The 25,511-nt window shown below is 43.6% G+C and overlaps 2 protein-coding genes across 5 annotated transcripts in view; one reads left to right on the top strand and one right to left on the bottom strand.

Moving 5' to 3' along the window:
• Positions 1-58: 58 nt before the first annotated feature.
• On the top strand, positions 59-4,310 carry LRRIQ4 (leucine rich repeats and IQ motif containing 4). The gene is made up of 5 exons (XM_083847933.1): positions 59-529; positions 676-1,805; positions 2,650-2,823; positions 3,155-3,293; positions 3,979-4,310. Exons 2-5 carry the CDS (start codon positions 684-686, stop codon positions 4,287-4,289), a joined length of 1,746 nt encoding a protein of 581 aa, XP_083704059.1. The 5' UTR covers positions 59-529; positions 676-683; the 3' UTR covers positions 4,290-4,310.
• The window catches only part of LRRC31 (leucine rich repeat containing 31), a 54,542-nt gene continuing 33,237 nt past the window's right edge, over positions 4,207-25,511 (bottom strand). For 2 of the 4 annotated variants that reach the window (XM_083847929.1, XM_083847930.1), the window contains 11 exons: positions 20,622-22,806; positions 18,977-19,234; positions 17,589-17,738; positions 17,023-17,190; positions 14,371-14,538; positions 13,326-13,493; positions 12,399-12,566; positions 11,694-11,861; positions 10,556-10,723; positions 8,385-9,355; positions 4,207-6,523 (listed from right to left, as the gene is read on the bottom strand). In XM_083847929.1, the coding sequence (XP_083704055.1) occupies positions 9,039-9,355; positions 10,556-10,723; positions 11,694-11,861; positions 12,399-12,566; positions 13,326-13,493; positions 14,371-14,538; positions 17,023-17,190; positions 17,589-17,738; positions 18,977-19,234; positions 20,622-20,634 (1,746 nt within the window). In that variant the 5' untranslated portion in view covers positions 20,635-22,806 and the 3' untranslated portion in view covers positions 4,207-6,523; positions 8,385-9,038. Of the gene's footprint in view, positions 6,524-8,384; positions 9,356-10,555; positions 10,724-11,693; positions 11,862-12,398; positions 12,567-13,325; positions 13,494-14,370; positions 14,539-17,022; positions 17,191-17,588; positions 17,739-18,976; positions 19,235-20,055; positions 20,569-20,621; positions 22,807-25,511 lie in introns of those variants that run through there. The other 2 variants (XM_083847932.1, XM_083847931.1) reach the window with 2 other exon arrangements.

Below are 25,511 nucleotides of genomic sequence, written 5' to 3'. Positions count from 1 at the left end.
CCCACCCCGTTGTTTCAGTTCTTCCTCCTTGTTCTGGTGACCTGGGGAAAGCACCTGGGGAATGTGAAGGGCCTCAGGTAGGAGGTGACTGATGGTTGCCTCCTGATTTCAACCTCTCCTTCCTCCCTCAGTTTATCTTAAATGTCAGCCAAAAGGTGCCCTCCACCCACTCCTGTAGACACAGTCAGCCAGGTGGTCGCTCCTTTCCACCTCTTACTCTTTCACAGTCCAAATACTGCAATCTAAAGGTTATCAGATATCAGGCTTACTGGTGTCTCTCCAGCTCAGAAACTACCGAGTGTTATAAAAGAAGGTAGCACCTTTTTATAGGAAGGCTCTTGTCAGCTTTACAGTCAGCATAGCTGAAGACAGAACTCAGCACTTTTAAATTAAGAACCGAGGAAGATGCTTCCTCCAGCCCCACTGACTTCACAAAGGCCACCCTCTGACCCCCCTGTTGGGGCACGTCGGGATGCTGGGTTCCAAGTCACAGTCCTGCTGTACACACATCCCCTTGATGTCAAGGAATGTAAGCAGATTGTTTTGGAGTGGTACAGCCATGATTAGAACCTGTCCCTAAATGCTAAATTCTTCCAGTCTTTATTTAGTGCAAGAAGGTGTTTGAGTACTGCTGATTTTTATTTTTTTTTTCTCTCTTATGAAATTAAAAATAAGGAGCACAGATGGTTGAGTCTCAGGAGAGCATGGACGCCAGCACAAGGGACATTCATTACCCTAAAGATGAACCTGTCTGCTCTGAGGATGACCTTGTTCAGACTGCACAAGAAATAACAGAGAATGAATCTCCAGAGAATGAAGCTCTGGAGAATGAAACTCTTTTTCCCACATACATCACAGACAGGATATTTTTTATTGATTTGGCCGATAAGCAACTGCAAACCATTTCACCAGAGGTCTTCAGTCTAGAGTGTCTGGAGGAGCTGCACGTAGAAAAGAACCTAATTGTGAGCATCCCCCGAGCCATAAATCGCCTGAGGAACATGAAAGTTCTCTACTTGGATCAGAATCACATACAGGACGTATGTGAAGAACTGGGGGAGCTGAAACGTCTTCTGAGCTTAGATTTAAGTAACAATCCCCTCTCTTACAGTTCACTACTGGTTATCAGCAACCTGCAGTCCCTTCGTCGGCTCAGGCTCTACAAAACAAACTTGCAGGAAATCCCAGTGCAGATCTGCAAGTACCTCCATCATGTTGAACTGCTTGGCCTTTCTGATAACAATCTACACTGTCTGCCTAAAGAAATAGCAAACCTGACAAAACTCAAGGAAATTTACCTCAAAAAAAATAGATTTGAAATTTTCCCCGTTGAGGTTTGTCAAATTGCTAATTTAGAAATAATAGATCTGGAAGAAAATCTAATCAGTCTCATCCCACAAGAGGTAGGTTTGTTGACAAACTTAGTTAAGCTATTTTTAGCTTTTAATAAGTTATCCTCCATTCCTCCTACACTGCAATACTGCCAGAAGCTGGCTGTGCTGGATCTGTCTTACAATCTCCTGCGCAAGCTTCCCCCAGGTTTGCAGAACCTTACAGAAACGATAGATCTCAAATTGTCTGGTAACAGCCTGGAGAAGTTCCCATACCAGATGCGCTGCTGGACATCACTTTCCCGTGTTTATCTGAGGAACACCGGACTGCACGCAGTACCCATCTCCTTCACCAGATTAACCAGTGTCAGGGTACTAGATCTGAGTGAAAATTGCTTTGATGAAATTCCTAAAGGAATATGCACTATGAAAAGCCTGGAAGTATTGGCTCTGGATGACAATCAAATACAGGAGGTATTTGTTTCTTTGTTTCTGTTTTTATTTTATTGAGACCCCCCCCATTTTGCAAAGTCTAAGTTCTTTGTTTCAGCTGAGTCCCACCTTTCTCTACTAAAGTGAGATGTGTTCCACCTGGCACACACCTGAGCATAGGTAACTCATTATTACTAACATCTGAGTATTCAGACAGGGAAAGAGAAGCAAGAATGTAGAAGCACTGACCTTTGTGTGGAATAGTAAAGATGAAATAGTGACTGGAGGGAAGGGACTGCTTCAGGTTTTTTGCGTCTTTTTTCCATGTATATGGGAAAATGAAGAGATGCCCTTGTGTACAACCAAAGCATCACAAACTGAACCACAGCAGAGAGCAACTTTAAGATGGATGTGATATTGTTAATGCCTTTAACATCGTTAACGTTTGCTGTTCGTTTGATAATGAACAGATATGCACTCTAAGTTGTGCTGTTATAAGCATGACATACTCAGTTTTAGGTATGAGAATACACCTCCTTTTTTTAAGTAAATGCAACTCCTTTTTTTTCCAAGGAGATTTCTATCAGTGCAATTTTTTTCTTAAGGGTTACATTTACAGAAGTAGTAATTCATGCAAAAGACTCACTTTCAGAGTTGATCCATTTAAATGACTCTCCCCTGCACTGAGCATACAAAGGAAGTGAAGAAGTAGACAAATGTTTTTGCTAAGAAGAAAATCAACCCCATAAGAAATCTCTACAGCAGAGGAAACAATCAACAGTAGCGCAGCCCTGCAGCTTTTTCCTAGAGATTTTCCCCTAAAAATAAAATCCCTAAGATTACCACTTAAATGACATGCTGTATCTTTTTTTTGACAACTGTCTAGATACCAGTGGAAATGCAAGAACTGACGAATTTAAAATGCCTTGGCCTGTCTGAAAACCAGTTCAGTATCTTTCCAATGGAAATCTTTCTCCTGGAATCGTTAGAGAGGTTATACCTGGGACAAAATAAAGGAATTAAATTCACAAGTCTGCCAAGAGACATCATCAAATTGCAGGTAGGAGCAACAGAAGGGGGAAGATCTTTTGCTGCTGTGGCCTGGCACTTTTGTGGACTTCAGCTGCTCCCAAATGCAGGACTGAAGGTTCTCCTAATCTCTTTATGTACATGGTACAGCATCAGGCCAGGGCTGTTAAAATAGGAAGAATATCAATACTCAGTGTTTAAAACTCATGCACGCTCTCTCTCTCTATCTGGTAGTTATCCCAATGGTGTCTCAGCTTTTAAACCTTACTCCTGCACTTACTGATATTCTCTGCATATTAATTATAAAGCAAGCTAAGGAAAAATCCTTCAGTTCTGAAAAGTTATATGCACATATTTTCCAGAATCTGAAAGAACTGCATATGGAAAATAACTGTCTGGAATACCTGCCCCCAGAGGTCGGCTCGTTGACCCACTTGAAAATACTTGACTGTCACAACAATCTCCTTAAGGATCTCCCAGAGTCTGTATGCCAGATACAAGGTGAAAAATAATCTTTGTGTTTGTGGCCCTAAGGACACAAATACCAGTAAGCATTCTGGGGTTAGGAGGGAGAGAAGGAATGCAGTGCATTGTGCAGAGCTCATCCAGTAATTGTAAGGGCCAAACCGGACAGAGGCTAAGAGGTGGGAGGGTGAGGGAAGTGCTGTGCCCAAGCCAAGTGGACAGGAGGTCCTTCCTGGTGACCCACCCCAACCCCAGGAGCCCAGGGACGGGGTGTCTCCAAGCTCCAAGCAGACCCCTGATGGGTGAAGACCTGATGGGTCAGCACCAGTGACCCCAGGGCGGTGGTGAGGAACCTGCTTTCTGGGGTTGCTCCCCAGTCTTCCCATCTTCCCCAGTTCCCCAGTGCGTCTCCACGTGTGGCTGAGTTCACTAGTGCTGCCAGTGCACCACTTAGCAGGGCTTCTGAAAGCTGGATTTGGCCACCAGCCTGCCAGGTGAAAGTCTTCACCTAGCGAAGTTAGTGCATTGCTAGGAGAGCCCCAGTCCCAGCCTTCCACTCTTGGAGAGGCACTTTGAGTTTTCAATACACAAACTCTTACCATACACAGACTGAATTGTTTGGGCCTCATCCATATGCTGTTTACCGGGATATTGCAGGAATTCCTGCATTCCACATCATTCCTGTTCTTTGTGTTGCAGCTCTCTGCTTTTGTGTACTCAGGTTTGCAGAAACTGCTCCTTCAGAACAATCTGCTGTCCCAGCTGCCCGAGGGTTTGGCCAGCCTGCAGCAGCTGGAGGTGGTCCTTGTGGACGGGAACCCTATGACAGACCCTCCGATCGAAGTGTGCTGTCAGGGGACATCTGCTATCTTGGAGTACTTACAGGAACAAAAGCGTAAAAAAGCCATGGTCGTGAAGGTACCTGTGTTAAGAAAGCAACCGCAAATGTACACACACAGCGGTGGTTTTAGTAATCAGATACTTTGTAGAACAACCTACAGAGCACTCTGCACAACATCAAAAACACCTTAAAACATTGTTTGCATCAGCTACTGTGGAGCCATACTTCTAAAACTGATCATGTTAAGGTAAAACACAGGGAACCACCAGGAAATAGAGCACTGGGCAGCTTTCAGAAATGTAGCAGAAGGTTGTCACTGCCCCGCCAGGTCACAGTCAGCAGTATGGCCCTTGCAACTCGCAATGGAGCTTGGGCAGCGACAGGGGAATGGTTACTGCCCCTAAAAACAAGTCAGGTCCTCTAAGTCAAGACACTGTTTAGAGACAAATCTAACTGCCACTCTTGTTGACTGTGTTTTGACTGTAGAGAGTTGAAGTTACAGTGTGCAGACACATTGAACAAACCACTTTTTTTTTTTTTTGGGGGGGGGGGGGTTGTTTGTTCATTTGTTTGTTTTTTTTTCCCCAGAAGGAAGATCAGTTTGTATCACCCGATGGGCCATGGAATGAATTAACTCAGAAAAAAGTATGAGGCAAGAAGGAAGGGCAAACACTCAGCCTTTGATTCTTCTGAAACTAAAATTCTTCCTCTCCTTCTGGAGTGTCTGCTATTTCTTCATATTTCTCCCAAACTTCTCTTCTGAACTAAGTGATGGCATTTAAAAATGTGTAGACATAGTCATTTACTGCTCAGAGGGTCTGGAGGACTGCAGTGTTAGTGTCCTCCCTGGTAAGGAATTCCTCTTGAAAGAGTAACACAAAAAAAGAAGTCAGGTGGCTGTCAGTCAAGCTGCAAACAATGTGGTTGAATGCAGAATAAGAGCTGCTTTGGAGACCACGGTGTGTCTGACTTTTTGCATCAAGAATAACCACCAGTAATACTGCTCCACACAACGGTTTGCTTTTACCCTTTTCCGCAATGTAACCAGACTGTTCTCTCTTTTTGAGATCCAGAATCTGTGGCATGGGTTGATGACCAAGAAGGGGATTGGAACTCTGTTGACACTGAAGAGTCTAGCAAACAAAAAAATGGAAAAGAAAGGAAAAGAAAAGGGAAAAGAGAAACCTGGAAAAAAAGCAAACACCAAAAAATGACTTTTGTGCAGTAACTGGAACAGAACTCTTCTCATTTACAAGAAGAGCAAACGTGAGCAGAGATAAGTGAGTAGGAGACAAGCAGTAGTATTAAAGCATTTCAATCAGTGAGTGTTACAATGAAAACTATTTTTTTTGAAGCTTGTTTTAGTTCTTTTGTCATCATTTGCTCCAGCTGAATCTGGAGATATCAAATCTGCTGAAATATTCTGAGATTTCTCATTCTGAATACATTATCTCAAAGCATAGGGGCAGATGATTAACTGGAAATTAATCTAATCTGCAGGAATTTGGTGCAATGAAGTGTTCGTTCTGAATTCCAAAGGATTTTACATCCAATACTGAGAAATCTGTTTTCCAGTCAGTGAGGTACATCCATACCTAGAAGGAAACAATACTTGTAGCCCTGCATGCTAGCAGCTGTTTAATGACTTTTGCATTCATAAATTATCAAAACCTTGTTTGGAAATACGGAGCAGGATTCCAGGCAGCCAGAACATAAACACTTGCACCACAGTCTGCAGTACCTTTCTACCTTGCAAGAGGATAAAGAGCTGTTTTAAAAGCATTTCTACGCTTTTGCAATAATGTTCCCTAACGTTTTGACACTCTGTAGTTATAGTACCTTGAATGACTGCAAGCTGTCAAATCCTTAGCTTTATAGCTCGTCTCTGAGATAGCTTGGTGACAGTTTGCAAAACGCCTGTGTACAACGGGTTTATGTGAAAACAGTGAGCTTGCAGAATGCAGTATTCTGCAATGATTCTAGCATGCCGAATTTATATGCAAACATACCTCTCCACAGCACTTCCTAGGACTACCAGTGACCTGTTAGACATCCACTGTTCTTGCCTAGTTTTTATTCTTTGCTCAGTCACTCTTCACACCCCTACAGAGTTCCATCTGCAACATCCATTCAGCGCAGAGCTGAGCTAGGACCAGCCACGGCGCAGATCCAAACTGCAGGAACGGGTAGGAGCAGAACCCCTACTTAGTTTCATTGGCAGGTCAGAACTTCAGTCCTGCTCTCCCTCCCTGTGCCTGCGTTGCCTCAGAGAAAGAGAAGTTGGTGGCACCCCGAAGGAGGTGGTGAAGGCAGGGTCACTGAGACTCAGCTCTTCCTAGAGCTCTGCTCCAGGTCACGCTCTTCTGAGTGCCGTGGCTACATCCGCATCCAGGGCGTGGATCTCATTGCCGTTTGGCTCTTGAACCTGTTGATACTGAAATCTCAGTAATACGCTTGCTGGCAGGAGAGAACTGGGGACTTTTAAGTGCAGAAAAGTGTGATTGCTCAGTTTTGGTTTTCCATCTTACTAGGTAACCAATACTGTTTTGACTGTCTGGAGGTGTCTTACGAAATTTTTTCACCTTAAGTGAAGGTGAAGAGGCACAGAGAAAAGCGTGATTCAGAGACTGCTGAGGAGGAAAACACTGGAAGAGAGATTTCCAGGAAGACTGGCAGATAGACAGGGTAATAGAAGTGATTTAATAAAAGCTTTTTAGTGGTAGAATAGGCATGACAGAATCATGAAAGAGTGAAGGACTGAGAAGGGGATCCAAAAAAGCAAGTGGAGAGGTTACCAACAGTGAGTCTGTACTGTGCCCTGGAGCTGAGAATGAGGAACCCAAGTATAACACAGCAAGCAAGCCCAACAGTGAGGCCCACCTCAGTCTGAATTAGATGGAGAGGTTCAAGTGAGAGAGGAGTGATTCACAGAGATTCCCAAAGAACAGATAGCGGATCATTTTCCCAGTTGGACCAAAGGCAGATTTGAGAGGGAAAGTCACAGGAAGACAAGCGATTAAGAGTTTGGGTATGCTGGTGTTAAACAGAGGTGATAGTATTTCCACATGAAAATAATTCTCCTGGCTTGAGTGACTGAAAGACTCCCTCATTAGCCCTGTATGAAATAGGGGCTCTTTGCTTCACTGTGATGTTGAACGTATCTGCAGCTGATCCTATTTTGCAGCAATTCTCTACTACCTCTGACCACTGCACTCCAGTTCCTCTCACAGCCCTCAGAGCTGGGGGAGCCAAGTGCCTGTCTCAGTGGAACTGAAACTGGAACCAGAAGTCCAGGGAGACCCTCGTGTGAAATCAAGGATTAAACAACGAAGGGCTATCAGCGCAACATGGTTAGCTGCTGCTTATAGCCCTGACCAGTCAGAAGTTGGTGTTGGAAGGGTCACCCAGGCTGAAAGCTGAATATTGACCTGCATCTGCATGAGGGGAATTGCTGAGGGGTCCTTGAAAGTTAGGAAAGTGACAGTGAATGGTCCTGTTGTGCCTCTCCTCCAGGAGGCTGCTGCAGCATGTAGACATACTCAGGGCTAATTGAGCAGTACTTTATCCCTCAGGCTGCCTCAGGATTTCTCTAAGACTCCTCACTCAGTGGGCAGATCCAATATCTTTACTTCCTAAAATACTTTACCAATGAATAATCCCACTGCAGACTTGGAGCTCATGTGTGAGTTAACAGGCTCCATGACACAAGTCAGTATGCCAGAATTTGGTTCTGTGTAAGCAAATCCAATAAACACCAAATAAGAAATTATCAAACGTAAAAAGAGGAGCCACTTGTATGGACCCCAGTTGGGTGCAAAGGAGGATGCTCTGCTCCTAGCTAGAAGCTGCCCTGGGCTTTTAATAGCCTTTGCTTCCCTGGCTCTGTTTCCTCCATGTTTAGGGTAAGAGAAAGAACACGTTTTATGTCACAATGTGTTTTAAAGGCTAATGGATTAATCCTGAATGCAGAGAGCATGAAGGCACTCCAAGAACTCCTACTGGCTTTGATAAATGTGGGATCAGAATCCTCAGTCTCGAGGTCTGATTTTGTGCTGCATTTCATAAAGGTTCAGTGCAGGGAGCTCAACCCAGTTAAAGACGGAACACCTCAGGATGTGAAGGAGCATCTGAAGTATCCTGAAATTTTTTCATAGCCTAACCCAGAATGCTTATGAATTACTCTGTATTCCAAATCCTTACAAAAATAGCAGAACATATCTGATCTAACCTTCTGCAGCATTTTCTTTGCCCAAGGCTTGCAAAGACACCAATCAACCATTTCTTACCTTGATTTCATGCTGATTTTGTATGCAGAACTCATCTACACTATCAGATGGCATTGAGGGCCAGAGCAGAGGCAGAACAGCTCCTTCTGTATTCTTCTTAATGGACTGATATATAATCCTGGGTTGTTGGGATGCTTTCCAAATCTCACAAGTACGTAGCTTTAAAGCTATCATAAAGGGGCAGAAGTTTTGGGGAAGAAGAAACCAAATTTTAAAACATAGAGGTTTCAAGTATCTTTACATTAGAGGCATTTTCCTTATCGGCATGAGGCCATAATCACACTGCCCATCCGTCTGCATCAGTGCATACCCCAGCCACTTCCTTCCACTGGCAAGCCTGCAGTGTGTCTGTCTGAAATCGTCATTGCTCTTTTGCCATCAGTCATTGTAGTATTCACAAGAAGATTAGGCATATATAGTAGTGTCACCATAGCAGCGTAAGCATGGCTCAGAGAATCTGAAAGAATACGTTAATAAATGGAAGGATCTATGTATGCAGAAGGTTAAATAACTGTTTTATATAATTTTGGAACTATTTCAAGAGCTCTCATGAGAAGAGATTACTCAAAACTGGGCAGTTTTCTAAGTCAAAGACACACAACGTTTGGTTCATATGCTGTTTGTGAAAGGCTTTCCAGAAACCTCCAACCTCCATCAGCAGTCAAAACGAATGTTTCTCTTGTTGTCTTGATTAAAGCTTTCCAGTTGTTGCCGCTGTGATTCTGAAAGGACCCATCTTTGCATCCCCAGCTCTGCCAATGCAGGCAGCTTTGTCAGTGCTGCTAGCAGCTCACTGAACCACATCCCACAGTCACGGCAGGACGAGGGGCGAAGGCTGACATCCAGCTCTGAGAGCTCTTTGAATGCTGCTAAGCCGTGACAGAAAACCATCCACCCTTCGTCAGAGATGCTGTTATAACTCAGATCCAGCTTCCGTAGTCTGGCTAGATGGCCATCCTGCGTCAGCAACGCTGCAAGAAGTGACACACAAACACAATCAATACCTCCTAGCAATTGCTTTAAAAGCTTATAAGTAAGAAGAGGAGTATTTTAATACCATATTATTTAGAGCCTTTCTGCAGTCAAACAGCAAGAATCAACTCCTTGGCAACATACAATGTACCAATCGCTTGCTGTTGTTCTCAGAAAGACCGTTTTATCGCAGCTGAAGGTGTGTACAGTATTTAAAACACAGACCATTCAAAAGGAACAAAAGTGTCAGGTTAAAATTGTATGGCAACCTGAACACCTTTGAGTCAGTTGGAGGTTATATGAAGTGCTAATTAAAATAGGTAGGCAGGCTCTACAGAGAGATTTAGAAAGAGAAAAGCAAAACTTTGCAAGGCTGCATGATTACAATATCCACCTCTCACTATGGGAGGGTAATGGACCTAATATACCCTAAAGGGAGCTGGGATCATTAATGTATAATTGGTAAAAGAGCTACCCGTCAAGGGCGATGTTTGTAAAGTCAAAAATGTTCAGGCTTTATTCCACCAGCCTTCAGATTACAGGGCCTCAATAGCTATTGCACAGCTATTGCCAATTTCAGACACTCAGAACCCATGAGTCAGGCCCACAGAATCACAGGGATGGCTTTAAAATATATAGGTTTCTTTAAAAGGATCCTGAAATTTATTCCTTCATTGGGTTCCCATTTTCCAGAGTTTCTTAGCAGCTGCTGAGAAGTAGGTTAAATATTTCTATTTTAATTCTCCCACAACAGTTTGACTCTAGAAACATACCTAATGGACTGAGAGCTGGTAGTGCCTGCTTTACTAGCTGTCAGCATGTACATTTCTCATAAATTACCAACCCAAAAAGAGCAACTGAGCAAAATAAAACTCCTCAGAGGCAGCTTTAAACATCTGATATAAAAAACAGACTCAAACCCTACATTTTTTCCACGTGCTGCAGTTTTGTATTAATACATAAAACTGCGAGGGTGATTCTTTGCATTTTTATCATTTTCAGTTTTTGCACTGTGCGTGTAACAGGGCACACAGCTTTCAGCAAAATGAAAACCCTTTCCGGGAAAAATACTGCTGTATTTTCCATCTTTTCACTTGATTTATGCAAAAACGTGCTCAGCACATGGAACAAGTCCCTTCTGAATTGTGGTCTACATGCACCAGCTCCTTGACTGCTAGTAAATACCATGTCATACGTACTTAGAAGTGCCAAATCTTCCGCCACCAAGTTACAGCTGCTCAGTCTTAACACTTGAATCTCTGTTGCAAGCTTTAGTGCTCCCAAAAGCAGCTTTAGGTTGCCACCAACGCACTTATTCCAAGAAAGGTCTAATATCTCCAGTTCAGGAAGGTGAAGGGCAGCCTCAGCTGAAAAGATTAAGACCAGCAACTTCTGCTTACTAAGAGAAAACAACGTGGCCTCAATAGACATCTCACCGGCAATTCACCTGCAAATAAGCTCCTAAAAGGCTGCGTACTTCTGCTTAGAATGATTTATTTTGTCTTAATAAAAGTCAGACCAACATCCCCCCCCCAAATCCCCCAAACATACCTCCTATTCTCATTAAACAATATAACAAGGTCCTGTCTATAGAATCCTTAAGGACTCTGAACAGTTTTCTTGCCTTTCTCTTTACATTATTGGCTCAACCTTGTCCCACTGAGGTCTATTTAGGAGAACTGCTCATTTTTATAACATTTTAAATCAATTTAAAACCAGCAATTTTTTACTGTAATTCACCTGGGAAGGTGAAATGCACAGTATCTTTTGACAGCACTGATTTCCGTGATGTCATCCTTACATAATTGCAACGATATAAATATCGTGCTCTTCCTGCGGGGACCTCACAACAGTTTAGCTTGATGCTGCTTCTGCTGAAGGAAGTCGAGTTTTACTGTGGGTTTCAATGTCACCGATAAACAGCACAAAATATACCAGAACTGCACAATGCACAGTAACTAACAGATCCCTCTGTTATAAATGTAATAAATGCAGTCTTACAACCAAACTGTAATTCCAGCATAATATAAAATCTTGTTCTGCCTCCTCCTCTTCCCATGTTAGGCACTATATGAAAGCTCACTGTCAGACAAAGGACTCAAATGACTTCATCCAGGCAGGTGTAACGGGGGAAGACATACAGTGATCTCCCCTTGCAACCAGATCCCACGAAGCACTGGTTTCATCCCAAGGCAACCAGAGCAGAGACGATTACTTTTCTACTCAGGGCACGTAGTATAACATAACCATTATCTCTGGAGTTCAGCCAACAGAATTAAGATCTTTGTCACACAACAAGACACTGAGGATAGACACAGTTTAAAAAAACATTCTTACCTAGTGATGAAAAGGACTCTTCACCTAAATCACAATTGCTGATGGCCACAGATTTCAATTTAGGTAAAAATCTGAGTCTGCCAAGAAGAGGAGCAGATGAGACTCCTACATTTTTATTCGAGGATAAATTCAGCTCTTGAAGACTGGAGAGTAAAGGTATCACCTGGGCTTTGAAAACATGAAATATTTGTTAGACAGCCTAACTGATCTAGGACAAATATGTAGTTATAAATTTGACTGACATCATTACTTTTCTTTATAAATCAATCCAAAAGTCAAGGCCAAGTTTTGACACTCAAAGGTATGATGAGCAATGTTTTACTCCATGAACAGCCTTGACATTTTCAGTAGGAATGTTTAAGAAATTAGGTATTACACAGTGTATGGAAGGTTGTCAGGACACAGCTTCCTGTTGAAATTTCCCTGGTTGAAATCCTAGACAGAAAAGTAGAGAATTTAACATTAAATGAGATGTGGGTTATTTCCAAAAGTCGTCGCTGCTAACTGAAACTATATTAATGTGATTATTCTCTATTTGTTTTAGCGAGTGTACAATAACTTAAAAATAAAGCACTTCCATAACTGCCTAACAAAAACTGTACTGAGATCTGTTAGACTATGTTAGGCAGAATCTCTTATGTCTTTGAGATATTTTCAGAAGTCAGAACCATACATTTGTAAAGAATTTCCTTAAAATGTCCTTACACAAAACAGTCACGTCTTCTTCTGTTACACAGCACTGGTGGAGATCAAGGACTTCAAGATTTTTCAAGTTGGCCAAATGAGCTGCTGCGTCTTTGAAGCTACCACCAATCTCTTTGTTACATGATATGTCTAATTTTCTTAGCTCTGCAAGGTGCTGTAAGGCAGCATCTGAAATGGAAAAGGCAGCATGCTGGTCACTGGCTGCTGCAATAGCACAGATCACAGCTTTAGCATTTATTTACTTTAATGTCAAAGTTTGCACAAGCTATTGAAGTCAAAGCTCTTACACTAAGCTTCAACGTATAAACACAGCAGACATACAGTAATACTGCAAAGCATCCATGCAACTCATTTCTCCTCTAAAAGAGCAGGTGAAGGTGAGGCTAATTCATCCCCCAGATCCATTCAGTAAACATTTTGCTGAAATGATGACTGGAAGTGCTAATTGGTGCCAGCTGTTTTGTCTTACGGACAAGACCTCCGCTAGGGAGAGCCACAGATGATAAGCCCATTTCATATGGCTTCACTGGACGCTCATTAAGTGAAAATGGTAAATTTGGATTCCCCTCTGAGAGCAGGATTAGTTCTTTAAAAGTTAGCTAGCCTGTCTGTGCCCTTGCCTATGTTCTGTCTGGAGAGAGAGGACGCATGTCCAGAGGGCCATTAATCCACCCTAAGATGTGTCTCAGATAAATGGCATGGAAGGTCACCCTCCCCACTGACTTTTGCAAGCTTGAGCTCAGGGAAGATAAATGCTACTCCTGCTGAAAGTCTCTGCAGTCTTTTATCAATCCTCAAGCAGCAAATAACCAGTGCCCATTAATACTGCCAAACCTTCGGCAAAACCCCACCTCATTGCCTTTCTTAAATGGGTTTCAGATGTACAGTTTATTCAGAATGAAAGTCTTTCTGAATGTAAAGTCTAACCTAAGCCCTGGAGGCTGTCTTGCTTTAATCCACACATGTGCAAGTTTAACTCTTTGAGGCCTGGCACATTTTTCAGATCCTGAGCAATGACCTTCATGCTGCAGCCAATGTGTTTGTTGATAGAGAGATCTAATACTTCAAGGTTTGGGATCACATTTAGCATTTCAGCTGGAAAACAAAAACAAAAACAGAATTGGTAATTTTCTGGAATATACAGATGAACCCTAGAAAAAAATAACACCCTGACAAACAGGAAGAGGCAGGCTGGGTTTGCCTATATGTGTGGTTTAGACTTATTCGGTTTCTGTTCTACCAAAAAATACAGCAAAACAGGAATTGGATAGGAATCAAGTAAATCACTGAAAAAACTATATTAAAAAAAATGTGAAAAAAAACACAAGACAGTAAGAAAAAATACAGGTGAATAAAAGGCAGGAATACAAAGGGAAAGAAAAATTTATAATGAAAAAGTATAGAACTATATGTTGCATAAGAGCCATCTCCTGCACTGGGGATCAGAACAGAGCACAGGGAATTCTTTTTAGGGAGAAAATCTTTTAAAACACAGAATTGGATCAAAAGACCACAAAGGATTAAGCTATGGTAAAAAGAAAGAGAGAAGGAATGGCAACTGAATGCCAGCTCAGCCTAAACTCCTACCCCTCAGTCCTTCTTTTCCATCCCACGCCTAACTACATATTCAGCTGTTTAACGTCAAGTAATCGGTGTTGGAAGTGCTGGTGTACAAGACTTGCTCGGGGTCTCAAAGGATGCAGCAATCGTGGACCACTGGGCCAGCCAGCCTGTGGTTTAGATCCAGCTATTCTTCCGCTCAATCCTCCCTCACGTGATCAGGAAGAAAAACATTCCTCTTTGAAAGGAAGTGCATTAAATATTGATACGTTGTGGTAAATACAGTTATAATGCAAAGCATGAAATAAATAGCTCTCGACTAATATTGACCTGAATACAGCCATCATCTAACTCAGATGAGTTACGTTTCGGTGAAGCCAGTCATTCAGTCTAGCTATGTGGATACACTTACCAAGGGATTCTCCATCCTTTGCTGTCAGGTTACAATCTGTAATTTTCAGAAGTTTTATCTTGCATCCTTTCGGGAGTTTTTTTGTTAGGAGTGATAGTTTTCCACCTATATTACTGTTCCATGATAAATCCAGTTCTTCAAGCTGAGGGACAATTTCAAATGCCTCCCCTGTAACAGAAGTCCAAGATGATTCATTCTAAAAATCAATTTCAGTGAAAGACAAAAATACGGTTTTTGAATACATAAAAGGGGAAAGATAGCCATTTAATTCTCAATTTATTATATTTTATATGGTTTGATAGGAAAATCGGTGTATGCCGTGCTACTGCAACAATGTTGTATAAATTCTCACCTTGTCTAAGGAGCAAAATAAACCACAAGTTACTGTCACAGCACACGCAGACCTGATATTTATCCAGGTTCCCAAATACTCATCAGACTGCTTGCCTATCATTGCAGGCCTGTGCCACGACCCAGAAAGTCCAGTCTACAGGGAAGCGACAAGCCTGAATTTACTGTCCTGTATAGTTTTTCCTTATTTTATTTGGCAAACTTCCAGCATCCTCTGTACTGCGTCCACAAGTCATTTTGGATGGGATGAAAGGAGTCCTCTCATAGCTATTTCTGAAACTCGAAAGGTTTGGTTCTGGCAGGAATTTCCAACTCACTTCATAAGGAATCAAGATAAGCATTGTATTGACCCAAACTAACTTTCCCAGGATTTCGAGGCAGACAGCACCAATTTTGAATCTATTCAGAAAAATTACCCTTTTCCAGAGTTGACACCAGCCAACTGGAACTGTGTAAGTGCTTCTTTGCAACGCTAATATCCCACTGCAAAATCCAACTTCCTAAATTGCTTTGCAGACGGGAGAGGCAGATGTACATTCTCCTAACCCCATTTCAATTAATCAGACTATATGCAAATACAATTTCAAAGTGTCATATATAAATCATTGATCTAAAGTCTCGTCATCAACCTAAAAACCAAGAAATGAATTTTAATAATAAGACCTTTTCTTGTCTGTGTGTTTTCATAACTAATTCCTCACAAAAGATTTTTGATACAAAAATAATTTCTGCTGTTTTAAGTGAACATCCAGGTTTGAGAGAAAAATACACTTTAATTTTTATCTTTTTTTCTTTCTTTTTTTTTTAAATGATTGCCTCAATCTTGAATACCAAGCAATGCTCTGCAGTTGAGAAATGGCTGCAGCACAGCCTGTTTCTGTTTGATGTGGGAACTAGCATTCCAGACACATTTTCCACCCAGAAGATAAATAACGGACTACAACTTCAGGAATGGCTTCCTACCACCTCTTACAGTCACAGCTCAGAGCAATCAGATAGGAGAGGTTGATATTATGGTTATATCTGAGGCATTTATTTCCAAGCAGAATACACAGATTCCACAGATGGCTGCATTTCCACAGATGGATGGACAAGGTCAAGCAGGCAGCATTGGCCTAAACACGCATGTTATTTTTAAAATCGCAGGCAGATCAATGCAAACAGACTGTTGTCATTCCACATCTCAAGGGAATCAAATTTTGACTGGAAATTCAAATCCTATGATCAGTTTTGTGTCTGTCTCAGCAGAGACCAAGCCAAGGGGGAAGGAAACAGCATGGAAGAACCAGACAGAATAAATTAGTTGAAAATATAACCAATAAAACTCAAAGAGAAAAGAAAGTATGAGAAAGGGGGCTGAAAAAGAAAGAAACATTTGAAAAAAATCCAATAGAAAATGAAACACAGCTTTTGCCCTCATCAGAAACAGACCAATTATTTTCACCAGCTTCTGCAAAGATGGATGTTTCCTCCCCAACAGATAGCATGACCCACTTTTGAGCTATTACCATATATGTTGTTTTATTTCTGAATATTTCCTGAAAAAAGCCTGGATTTGAATGACAGAAAAAAAACAGCCTTTAAACTCAGACCAGTTTTCAGAACTTGCAAAATAAACAGTAGGTTTCTAGAATAACTTAGCTGGTTGAGTTTGCCCTTCTTTCAGATAAGTATCACAGACCCACCCCAGTAGTAAACTCCAGGCCCAGAGGTAAGTGACTCAGCATCAGGACCTGAGTGCGTAACACCACTGTTAAAACCTTTAAATCTCATGCTTTGCTAAAGTAAGGCTGCAGGCACTCCAAGCAAGGAAGTAAGAGAAGAATAAGTTTCTCCCAGACTCACAAAAACAAGTCATAAAGCTCCAAGGCAGCACTTCTGGTTTGAAGTCTTCTCCAAAAGACCATCAAATATTTTGTGATGAGCACGGCATCTGTCCTGCAGCATGAAGTCCTAAGCTGACCCTATTATGACTGACAGTTTGTTTCAGTCCTTCTGTCAACCATTAGATATCAAAAGTAGCCAAAAAAAATACTAATCCAGATGGAAAACATGTTTTTCTCCAAATGGGACTGGATTCTGTTCCCTTCTTAATGAGACAGCTTCACAATCTGAGCAGTGAACTCAGCAGAGCCACGCAAATGTATGAGGTTACACATAAACCCAACTTCTTTCTAACCTTCCACGGCGGGAGTTTATTTTGTCCAGTGTGGAAGCAGCAGAGGTAGGATATGGTAAGAGACGAAGTGGATTACATTACACCCAAGCTGTCTGGAAGTAAATGCAAATCCCATCCTGTACCTAAGGAGGTGACATCCTCAGCTGTCAGCCTGCAGTTGTTAAGTCGAAGGACTCGTAACAGGTTCACATGATGGAGCTGCACAGTGAGGGTTTTCAGAGCCCCTCCAACGCAACCATTCCAGGACAGACTGATCTCCTCCAGCTCTGGGAGATATGGCAGTAAAGAAGCTGAAGAAGAAAAAGAAAAGAAAATTAAAAATGCGTTCTCTTTGCATGTTATCTGCAAACCCTCTGTGTGAATACATCTTAATACAGAGATGCTTTCTAAAACCAGTACATCACTATAAAATCATGACATTCTGTATTTTCTTATCAGTAGTTTGAGCATAAGGACATTCTCCTGCTTCACGGACTTGCGCGGTTTTAATATTTATATATATTACATAATTAATATAATTCATTAATTAACATTTCTCAGGGAGCTGGGGCCACCAGATGGAATTTTAAATAAAGCCAGGCATGATAAAAAAGAAAGGGAAAGGAAAAGAGGAGAGTGAATAACTGAATAGGCAAATAAGAATTAAAGAAATATATGAAGTGTCTAGTTGAGTAAAATGCATATTTACCCAGCTCTGTTACATCTGCTGCGCTTAATGCACAATTGTTTAGATCCAGATTCTTGCTGTTGGGTTTCTTTCCCAGTTTCTGCATGAGCTGGTTAAATCTCTGCTCACCAGATGGTGACTCCGCTTCCGAAACAGGATGTGAAGGTCCATCTGAGTAACAAAGAAATAGGTTCCTGGTTAACCCTGCAACTAACCCAACACGTAAAACCTGTCTGTGGCTGCCAGGTGAAGACTTTACAAAATGAACTAAACCTGCCAGTAAACTGGGGTCTATTTTTGATCAATATGGACCAACAACCTGAGCGATAAGATCACTGTAGGTCAGATCAATACAAAGCTCCTGATGCACAGTGAGGAAAAATCTTCCTTGCACATCTCCGTGCCACCTTATGCCAGTGGGTGTTTGGACCACTAGTTCAAGCACATGAAATTCTTGCAAAACTCAGGGCTGCAGCTATTCTAGATGCACGTCATACAACCACCTCTGCGTGCCATATTGCTGGAGTACAGTCTGCACTTGGACAGCGAGAACCAAGTGGCCCTGCAGTTGCGTAGCGATCTTCTCCTGCCTTGGAACAGCTTGTGTTCATTTTCATACATTGTCTGCTTAAGGCAGTTCCTGCTTTCCTTACATTCTTCCCCCGCACAGTTTGTACAGAAAGGAAAACTGCATTTGCATTCTATACTAAATCCTTTAATAAATCGGTAATTTCATCTAATGCCCATAGCTGGAAAAGAAACAAACAAACAAACAGCCCCAAACTACACAAAATAGTGACTCCACTCACAATAGCTGTGCTCTCCTTGTTTTTCCCAAGCTACCCGCAACTCTCAGGACAAAGGATGGGATTTTAAACCTCACCTTCCAGCATCTTTTTAAAAACACCCTCATTTTCTCTGGTGTGGATGCAAAGTGTGCGCAAAATGAGACTCTTAACAAACCACCATTGCCTTCCCCTCCCCCTCACAAGTGCCAAGGGTAGGAGACATCTGCTCTTGTTGTCTTCAGATTGCTTTAGCAGCAGGGTGGACAGAGACCAATCTTAAATACAACAAGCCAAGCTACCGCTCAAAGCTTGGCTTTGAAACCAAATAAGCTCTGCAGCTAATGAGCTGACTCCAGCACTGACCTCTCACATTGGAAATCAAGAGGGAGGTCACCCCAAAGCTTTATCCCTCCTCAGCAACATGGGTCCCACTCCTTGCATGGCACCTATTAAATTAGACGGCACGTCCTTCATAATGTTTCAATCAGAAGCAAATTCTGGCTAAAGAATAAATTATAGGCAGCAAATACAACATTTGGGCTAGCAAGAAAAGCAAATGATTCTCTATGAAATTAAAATGTACACACATGCACACGGATTTCTTTACTGTACCAACATTACCGTCTAAAGAGAGATCTCGCTTCTCACTCTGATCATCAGCACTGCAGTTGTTTTTTTCCGTTCCTTCAGTTTCCCCTCCGTCCTTGCCTTCAGATTTCCCAAAGTCAAAGCCACTGAAGAATTTTTTGATGGCTGAAGGCTGCTCTTTTCTTTTCCCAGAAGAGGATCTCTTCCCTTGGAACTGTTTCATAACAAAGTCAAACGGGGAACTCTTCGGGATGTCCTCTTCATTCTTGGTCTGGCAGCCCTGGGTGTCTCCTTTTGGGGGATGAGCAGACGGAGAAGGAATTAGCTTTAGTAACGTTCACTCTTGCCTACCCTCTTTCAAAAGGGGGTGCACTGAGAATTTCCTGCCATTCCCTCCATACCAATATCAGTATCACTGTTTAGTGGACCAGTCTCTGAACTCATTTCCCCTCCTTCCAAAGGACCTGCTGAGGCTCGGCATCTGCACAGCAGACTCAGTGCTGTCACTCCCTGCTGCCCTGTTAACGCACACTGCTCCTGAGGCCACCCCACTGGCCACTGGGTGCTGAAGGGATAAACCTGCTGCTTCCCCTACGGCCAAATGAAAGACATCCCTGATCCGAGGCAATGCTAAGTAAGTTTGGCACCGAAGCAACCCATGCCAAATGCCAGTCTAGCGGTCAGGAAGGTGAGCGGAGGAGGTGTGCAGCAGGGAGCACACGGACATCTTTGCCCGAACAATGTCACGCTCTCCCAGCTCGGGGTGGGACAAGCAAATGAAACCCCATTAACCTTAGAGCAAAGCTGCAGTGACAGTGCAGAAAACAACCAGATATTGCAGCTCTGAACACTGGGAGCGTGCCAATGCTGGAAAAAAAACCAAGCCCCCCCAGACAACTTGTTTGAAAAAGTTCAGTGCTATAGTGACCTCAATTTCAGTGACTAATTGACACTTAAATTGAAGTTTAAATTTACAATAATTTATATATATTATTTCCTTATTTCTATTTATGCTACACAAGCTGTATCATCGCCTGCTGACTCTGAGCTGCTTTGTTTTTCTCTAAACATTAATATGACACTCTTTCTCCAGGTCTAATTCTAGCACTTACCTGCACACACATGCTTTTAACCGGGCAGTGACTCACACAAACCAAGCAGGCAATCACTAATTTTGCTGTGTGAAGCCTGGGTGGAAGGGGGACGTACCGAGTCCTGCTGTGTGCCAGGGACTGCAGGGGAAGGACCTGGGTCAGGGCTCGTGAGCAGGTTCCTGTGCTCCCAGCCCCCGGTACAGACCTGCACACTGAACCCCTCGCACCATCCGCTGTCATCCCCAGAGCACACGAACTCAGTCACTTTAATAACTGTTAAATGCAACGTCGCTGGCGGCAGCAGCATACACGTATGTGTTTTTTCTCATGCTGGAAGTTATCTGCTTTGATACAAGCGTTCGAGGGCAGAGCACTTACACATACAAAAACCTGATGCATTGTTTTAAGCTTGCTCTTAACAGCCTATCGCAGCTGTATTTCTCAAATAAAGCACAGACATTGTACAAAGCAACGTACATAGATGTACAGGCACACTTCCTGGGCTGCAGAACAGTGCTGCTTTTCATGCCTGCTGCTTTTCATGCTGTAGAACAGTATTATTCTAAACAGACACAAAAACATACCTGTTTTTTCCATTGGTACACTTGAGGATTTGTTTCACCTCTTGCAGCACTCTCAGGGCTTGCAGAAGAGAGCCATGACACGCAAACAAAACCTCGCTCCTTTCCCTAACAGGACTTTCCACATACTTTTCTTTCAAGAGTTTCTGTCTTCACCAGCCCGGCAGCAGCAGTTCTGCACGACAGGTCTGCGAGCTCCTTCCTGCTGCCTCTGTTCCCCTGCACGGTCTCCTGGAGAAATCAGACGGCCTCTCCTTGCTGGGGGGACAGCCGAGAAGCCACCTGAACGCCCGGACCATGTCCCAGCTCGGGCCACCGATGGGGGAGAAGTCAGGAAGCGGCAGCACAGCCCTCGATGCTGCACCCCAACCACTGCCTGGCCCTGACAGCTGCTGCTGGAAGGGGCCGAGCCACCTCACAGATCAGGTTGCAGTGCACCTGAAGAAAAGCTCTTTGTTTTCCCACCCCTTTTGTCCATACCGGTCAGAAGGGCTGCTGGAGGCTGAGCAAAGCCCTGCGTGCCGTGCCACCGGGCGTTGCACGGCTCTGTAGGAGAAGGGCACCCGCGCAGCTCGCTCCTGGCACCGTAGGGCAACGAGACAGGAGGGGAGAGGTTCTGCTGTGCCGTCCCGTGCAGTCTGCTCGTAGGCAGCAGCATGACATGGCTTTATGGGGTAACCATGTAACACGTCATATATAGAAACTGCCCTATCCCATTTTTGTTTGTCTGCCCTAGAATCTGAGTTCCGTAACAGTAAGCATTATATTTTCTAGCTTAAACGTGCTCGTGGTCACTTATCCTGAGTCTGTTTGGCTTTGGTGATTTTTTCTAACCTACAGTGTCTTCACTTACACAGCCTGAGCCACCCAAATACTTCTTGTCTCCCCTTACGGGGCAGACTCTCCATTTCCTGCTCTCCCGGGTCTGCACCTGTCCCAACACCACTTACACTTCCTTAAATGCTTTGGGCCTTCCTCTGCTATGTACACACTGGAGACATATGCGAAGTGGAGTGCTTTGGTGGGGAGTGATAACGCTGGTCAATAAACCCAACGCTTCGGGGAAAGCAGCCAGGCAGACGCCGGCCTGAGGACAGCTTGACTCAGTGTGTCAACCTAGGAATGATTCAGACCCGGCTGAACGAGGCACGGGTGCTGCCAGGAGCCAACAGGATAAGATTTAAAGAGGAGAAACTTAAAGTGCACAGCAGGAAAATCCTCCTGCCCATGAGAAGTACTACATGGGGAAACGATTACGGTAGGAAAAGATGCACAAAACACTGCGATGGGCAGTCTTTTCCCGCAGGAACGGGGGGCACACTTCCATTCCCAACCAGGAAGGATCTCCAAGTCGGCTGTAGTGTTGGCCGTCCCCTTTCCACGCTGTGCTTGACAAAGGAGTGGACAGGGATGAGACGGAGGCAAGGCAACCCCTGTCCGTGCCCATGTGCTGGCCTGCGGCGCTCGATGCCCACCGCAGCTCGACAGGGAGGTGGCACGGGAATATCTGATAAGCTCTGCTCCCTGGGACCGGGGTGATCCTTAAGTGTGTTAAATCCTTAGCCGCTACAGTGGTTAGGCTGGGCTACCTTCAGTGCTCTGACAGCAGTGCGTTAGGCGATGCGTTGCCCATTCAGAAGTTCTTTCACCGCTTCAGGCTGTTGAACAATAGTCAAAATACCTCGTGGCACCACGACAGCACCTCTGCAATCCGCTGAGAAGGGACACGCAGTTTCGCAGCGACCTCGTTTCTGCTTCCTAGAAAGCAAATCTTTACCTTTCTTTACAAGAGACGTGCCGGATGAGGGGACAGCAGGGTTACCCCAAAGCACGGCAGGATGACTAGAGCAAGGGCTGAAAACACGAGCATTACTTTGCAACAGGCCAGGTGGTGCCCAGAACATGCAACATACACGATGGCAGTCCCAGCCAGGCCCCTGCTAGCTGGCAGACCAGGCTGTGCCACATCGGTTGTTGTCTCCGCCACGGTGTGCTGCTGAAGAGTTGTCCTGCTCCTGCCCCACGGAGCCGTGCGTCTACTTCCCGCAGTCCGTCATGGGCAGGCTCAGCTTTTGCAGTTTAAAAATAATAAACGCCTCCCCCTTTGTATCCAGCGATATGGTTTGTGACCATCTGCCAAGTGCTCGGTGTCACATTTGTTTATATCTGTACCTCCCTCTGGGTGGACCTGGGGCAAAGATAGGAACAGAACCGATTTTGGAACAAAACAGTTAACGTTGCATCCCACACAGCATCCACTGGTAAGAGATTAATGTGGATTTTTGTACTTTGCCTCATTGTGACTCCTTAATCCGGCATATATTCCAAAGAAATAATGCCATTAGAGGATTAGTGCCACAAGTTCATTTGAAAAAAAGGATTTGCAAACACTGAAATCCTATATTCTATGTACTTAATCACCGAGTATCATTTTGGGGATTTCCTCTCCCTTTAGTAGTGCGTCTTTCAATGAAACTCAAGCAAGGTAGCAACTCTGTTTTCAATGGCCCTTTTTATCCATTAAAGAAAATGAAAACGCCAAGCACCTGGTTACAATAACACAGAGCGCTTGCTGTAGTGCGATCACTGCGGTTATACCAGGGAGCCGTTTGGCTCAATATTTACATAGAATATGATGTCTTCGGGTATTTGTCTGTTAGGAATTTTTAATGTTGAGTCCTGTAGCATGCAGTAACACAGCGAGCCTTGCTTACTTCCCCCTAAGGCAGCTCCCTTTCCCAGTTTTACTCGCGCCCAGCACAGCCAGCGCTCTCTGTAGGAGGGGACTGAGTCACTACGATGCTATTTCTTCCTCCCTTCCCCTAGCACGCACCTCTGCTGCTCTGTTCCCATCTTCTGCACGACTGTCACTGCCTGCAGCAGCTTCCGTGGTGTGCTCCTGCTTGGCTCGATTTGCTGTGGGCTGCCTTGGTGAAGTAGGCATCGCGTGGGCCAAGAAATTGGATGGAAAAATGCTTACTGGCATTGCTGACTCGGCCAGTGCCAGGTTTGCTGGCGCTGGGCCTGCTCCAGTACCTGGTTCACCTTTCCCAGCCCGGCAGACCACACCGTACTCCCCACAGCTCCCTCCCCTGCTCTGTCTCTTCCCTCTCTTCATCCTCCACCTTTTCTCAGCTCTGACCCCTCATAACTTGTCCCCATAGCTGCGAAGCTTTCAGCTGGCACTGCCGGTATGTTGCCAGCCCCACAATATCTGTGTCACCCACTAACTGGATGCGGACTGTCTACACCCGGATGATTCTGTGCCTCACACCATCACAAACATTGTGCAACGCTGACGGTTCCCCGGAGCAAACCCATTCCAGACTTCCCCCCACTGAGATCAGTGTGCGTGCCTGAGGATTAAATTTGGTCCACAGTATCTGAGTATTCTCATCGTTTCGCACAAAATAAATATTTGACCTTCCAACGGAATATCAGCCTACAGCAGGTCCTGAGGCAGCTGTTTACAATAGGTTTCACTGGGTTATGAAAACTAAAGCCAATCGCCTCATTCGGTATTTATGTACAGCCATAGGCTGATCACAGGAGATGCTTGAAAAGGCACTGAGAATATGCTAAACCAGAGAAAACTTTGGGTTCAGAAATGCATATTCCTCTGAATGACCTTAAAACAGTCCCCTAAACTCAGTGAAGCTTTTCACGGGTGGAAAGGCTGAGGGAGATTTTGACTTTTCATTGTACTTCTACACTTTAAAATGTAACAAAAAGGAAAGTTATGGAGCTATGATGCTGACATGCAAAGGTGGACTCTGCCTGAGCTAAAGGGGCTCAGCAGGATAATCTTGCAAGTGCGCGTGCTGGATGAACTGGTCGTGAGCAGAGCTGTGACGTGTCCCTCGTTGCCACTGATGTTCTATAGTTATGAGAATTTCAGCCTTTAGCCCAAGCTGCTAAACACAAGCTGTAAAATCACGCAATCAGAGAATATCCTGAGTTGTAAAGGACCCACAAGGATCACTGAGTCCAACTCCTGGCTCCACACAGGACCACCCAAAAGAGCATTTCCACGGGGCTGAACTTTTAAAATATGTTATTATTCTTAAAGCCAGAATTTACCTTACATATTATAAAATAATAGCAACAACAAGTAGATTTTTTTCCAACTACTATTTCATATTGAATGTGCATTTTGATTTCATTGAAATTATGATCCCATAAAAAGCATGATTGAAAGATGTGTCACAGAAAATGTATCTTTATATCCACCATGCTTATGCTTTTAACACTCTTCTATCGACTCACTCTTTTTGAAATGGAATTACACAAATACAAACTCAGTGTTTTATTCCCTGTAACTATCTACTAGTCGGTCAAAGAAGATTTTCAGGGCTGGAAAATTCTTTTTGGTTGAACTTATGCCAGGAGTAATCCCCTTTTCAGTTAATCATTTACATGAATGGGTAATCTGCAGAGTTCATGCAAGGCCTGCAAACTATATTAATTACTAGAAACCTAATTAGAAATCAACAGAGTCAAAGGATCAGTGTTACTTCCATACGGTACCATCTGGTACAATGGGTCTGGATAGTTCAGGGAAACTCCCATTGCATCCTGTGGAACTCCCTGGAAATACATATTCAGATTGGAGAGCACGTTTATGCTGATATACGAGCCGGTTGTCAAGCATTTTATGGTCATCCTAAATGACAGCACCTGAGTCCCTGTATTTCTAGCCATTATTTCAAAAGTTAATTCAAAAGACAGTGCTTACTCAACACCTTTCTTTTTCGATGTGATACCGGTGCAGTTTCAGTTTGTCCTTCCACGATCAAAAATACCTAAATCCATACATAGGCTAATGAAAAAAAAATCCCCAAACAAATATGAAAACAATGTAAAAACGCATGTCCAGAGTGAAAGGAGTGAAGT

This window comes from Anser anser (assembly GCF_964211835.1).
Source record: "Anser anser genome assembly, chromosome: 9".
Taxonomy (NCBI): Eukaryota; Metazoa; Chordata; class Aves; order Anseriformes; family Anatidae; genus Anser; species Anser anser.
The sequence above is the reverse complement of the archived record's forward strand: the minus strand, read 5'-3'. Positions and strand labels throughout refer to the sequence as shown.

What these genes read in the sequence shown, in the direction of transcription:
- LRRIQ4 (XM_083847933.1), top strand. Translation starts at nt 684, where the DNA reads ATGGTTGAGTCTCAGGAGAGCATGGACGCCAGCACAAGGGACATTCAT. An exon ending in GAGACATCATCAAATTGCAG is followed by an intron (nt 2,824 to 3,154) that starts GTAGGAGCAACA and finishes CATATTTTCCAG; the next exon opens with AATCTGAAAGAACTGCATAT. An exon ending in GTCTGTATGCCAGATACAAG is followed by an intron (nt 3,294 to 3,978) that starts GTGAAAAATAAT and finishes TTGTGTACTCAG; the next exon opens with GTTTGCAGAAACTGCTCCTT.